This window comes from Arachis ipaensis, chromosome B09 (genome assembly GCF_000816755.2).
Source record: "Arachis ipaensis cultivar K30076 chromosome B09, Araip1.1, whole genome shotgun sequence".
Classification (NCBI taxonomy): domain Eukaryota; kingdom Viridiplantae; phylum Streptophyta; class Magnoliopsida; order Fabales; family Fabaceae; genus Arachis; species Arachis ipaensis.
The window spans coordinates 2,495,905-2,498,214 of NC_029793.2; the positions used below are offsets into that span (position 1 = coordinate 2,495,905).

The 2,310-nt window shown below is 29.6% G+C and overlaps 1 protein-coding gene across 1 annotated transcript in view; it reads right to left on the reverse strand.

Annotated features, from left to right (window-relative positions):
• The window catches only part of LOC107619580 (auxin-induced protein AUX22), a 5,221-nt gene extending 3,892 nt beyond the window's left edge, over window positions 1–1,329 (reverse strand). Inside the window, exon 1 of the mRNA XM_016321871.2 lies at window positions 817–1,329. Within this exon, the coding sequence (XP_016177357.1) occupies window positions 817–1,189 (373 nt within the window). The 5' untranslated portion in view covers window positions 1,190–1,329. The remainder of the gene's footprint in view (window positions 1–816) is intronic.

Sequence of the window (2,310 nt, forward strand, 5' to 3'; positions counted from 1 at the left end):
TTGCTATTACTAATTAATTATATTCTTTCTATTTTTTTTAAATTAGGAGTGAAATTGCCAACGAGCTATAACTTAAATGACATAATTTTTTTATATTCACGTAGAGATCGCAGGTTCGAATATAAAGAAATTATGACATTTAAACTAGGTAAAAACTCATGTGGAGTCGACTTCATATGAAGTTGATATCTGAGAGCCATTAAATGATTTAACTAATTTGACTAAATTTTCATTTAACGATTCTCAAATATCAACTTCACGTGAAGTTGACTTCACCTGAGTTTTTACCTTTAAACTATAACTCGACACAATTATATTTTTTTCTATGCTTATTATTAACATTACACAAAATATTCTTCAAGATCCTTATGTTTGTATTCCATAATAATATATGCCGGTCAATATAGATTTGACTTATATAATTAGCATAATCTACCCTGAAGTTATATATGTCGACTTACATATATAGAATACACGTAACGCTTTAAGAATAACTAAAAAGCCTTTTATTCTATTATGTATATTACATAGTACTAAAGGATTAATGGAAAGTGTTACTTATAGTCCTTCTCGTGTTGCTAATTACCCTTACTAATATAAAAACCCAATTTTTTATAAAATTAAATATATATACTACCTAATCCTCCTCTATATATATTTTTGCATGTCTTGATTATTACTTAAGCATGTTTAACCTATTTTTATACCATGAAAATTGAAAACATCATGTAATGTAACAAACAATAAGAAAGCTATATATATAACAGTTCAAGAAAAAATAATGTAATGATAATGCAAATTAAAATAAAAACTCACCCATTCCATAGCAACCAAAGAGCTTCTCCAAGGCCAAGGCTAACTCAGAGTATCCCTTATGCATTCCCAAATCAATTTTCCTCAAGAAAGGAGCACCATCCATGCTAACCTTCACATACATCTTTGTAGCCTCATTCATGCTGTTCTTCTTCCGGTACGAGCACACTGGAGGCCACCCTACGACCTGAGCCTTCGACTCAGTAGTCTTCAGGTTGCCTCCAGTGTTACTCTTCTTCTCGTTGTCACCATTGCCATCAATCTCCGAAAACATTCTCTTCTTCTCATTCTTATTAGTACTCACCAAACTTTTAGGCTCGCCGGGTAAACCTAACCTTAGCTCCGTGATTTCAAATCCGAGACTTTCTCTCGCCATAGTCGATCAGTATATCAAAATTAAATTCTTTTGTAATTTGAGAATGATTTTTTTTTTCTCCCCTCTTGTTTTGATAAGAAAATATGGTGAAGAAACAATGCTTTTTGCCTAAGAATGAAGAAAGAACTTAGTGTTATATATATATGATATAAATTAACATAAGCTAAGTGATTGTATATATAAAATGAGAAAGGAAAGGACATAGTGGGAGCAAAGACAGGTCAAGGAATGGGAAATTGTCGGTCACATGAGAAACAAGTGTGGGGACAGATTGTTCCCTAAACAAAACCAAACCCAATACAGGCCAGCACTAATTAAATTGGATACATAGGACACATCTAACGGCTGTTGATGATTTGTGATTAATTGCGATTCGATCGTGGCCGTTCGATTAGATGACTAGGAACATGCCATGTGATTTGCTTCATTGAGGGGGTTCTGTGCAATAAATTATTACCTTTAGGGAGGGTTACATGAAGAAGGTGCATCATGTATATAGAATCCCTTATATATGTATGTTTATGTGTAATATCAATATCTAGATTTTTTCTTTTTTTTTTTTTAAATTATTTAATGAAATTTGTTGATGTTATATTATATGGACTTTAGCTCCTATGCAAATCATCAACCATTATTTAAAGAAAAATAGCTCATACTTAAGATAATTTAGGAAATTAAATTATCAATTAAAATGGGGGTATTTAGTGGTTATTCAAATTAATTAGTATAGAGTTCAATTAACAACTTGATTTTTTCAACTAACATCAATTAATTTTTAAAAATATTTTTTATCATACATTCTAAATTCTAAATTTTAATCACTAAACGCTAAACTCTAAATTCTAAATTTCAACTAGTATTATCGTTCTTTTATATAGTAAAATGCACATAGAGAAATTCATGTCAATTTTCAGTATTTTTTAAAATGCAACATTAAAGTGCACATGATAACACTTAAGTAATTAACCTTTAACATGTTATGTTAACTACTTTTTCTAAAAATTTAAACTAATAAAAAGAGTTACATAAATGATTGTATTTTTGACATATCCCCTCATTTTTTCTTTTTATTTGACTTATTTTAAAAAAAAATATTTTAGGGTTAACAAAGATCGCAAACT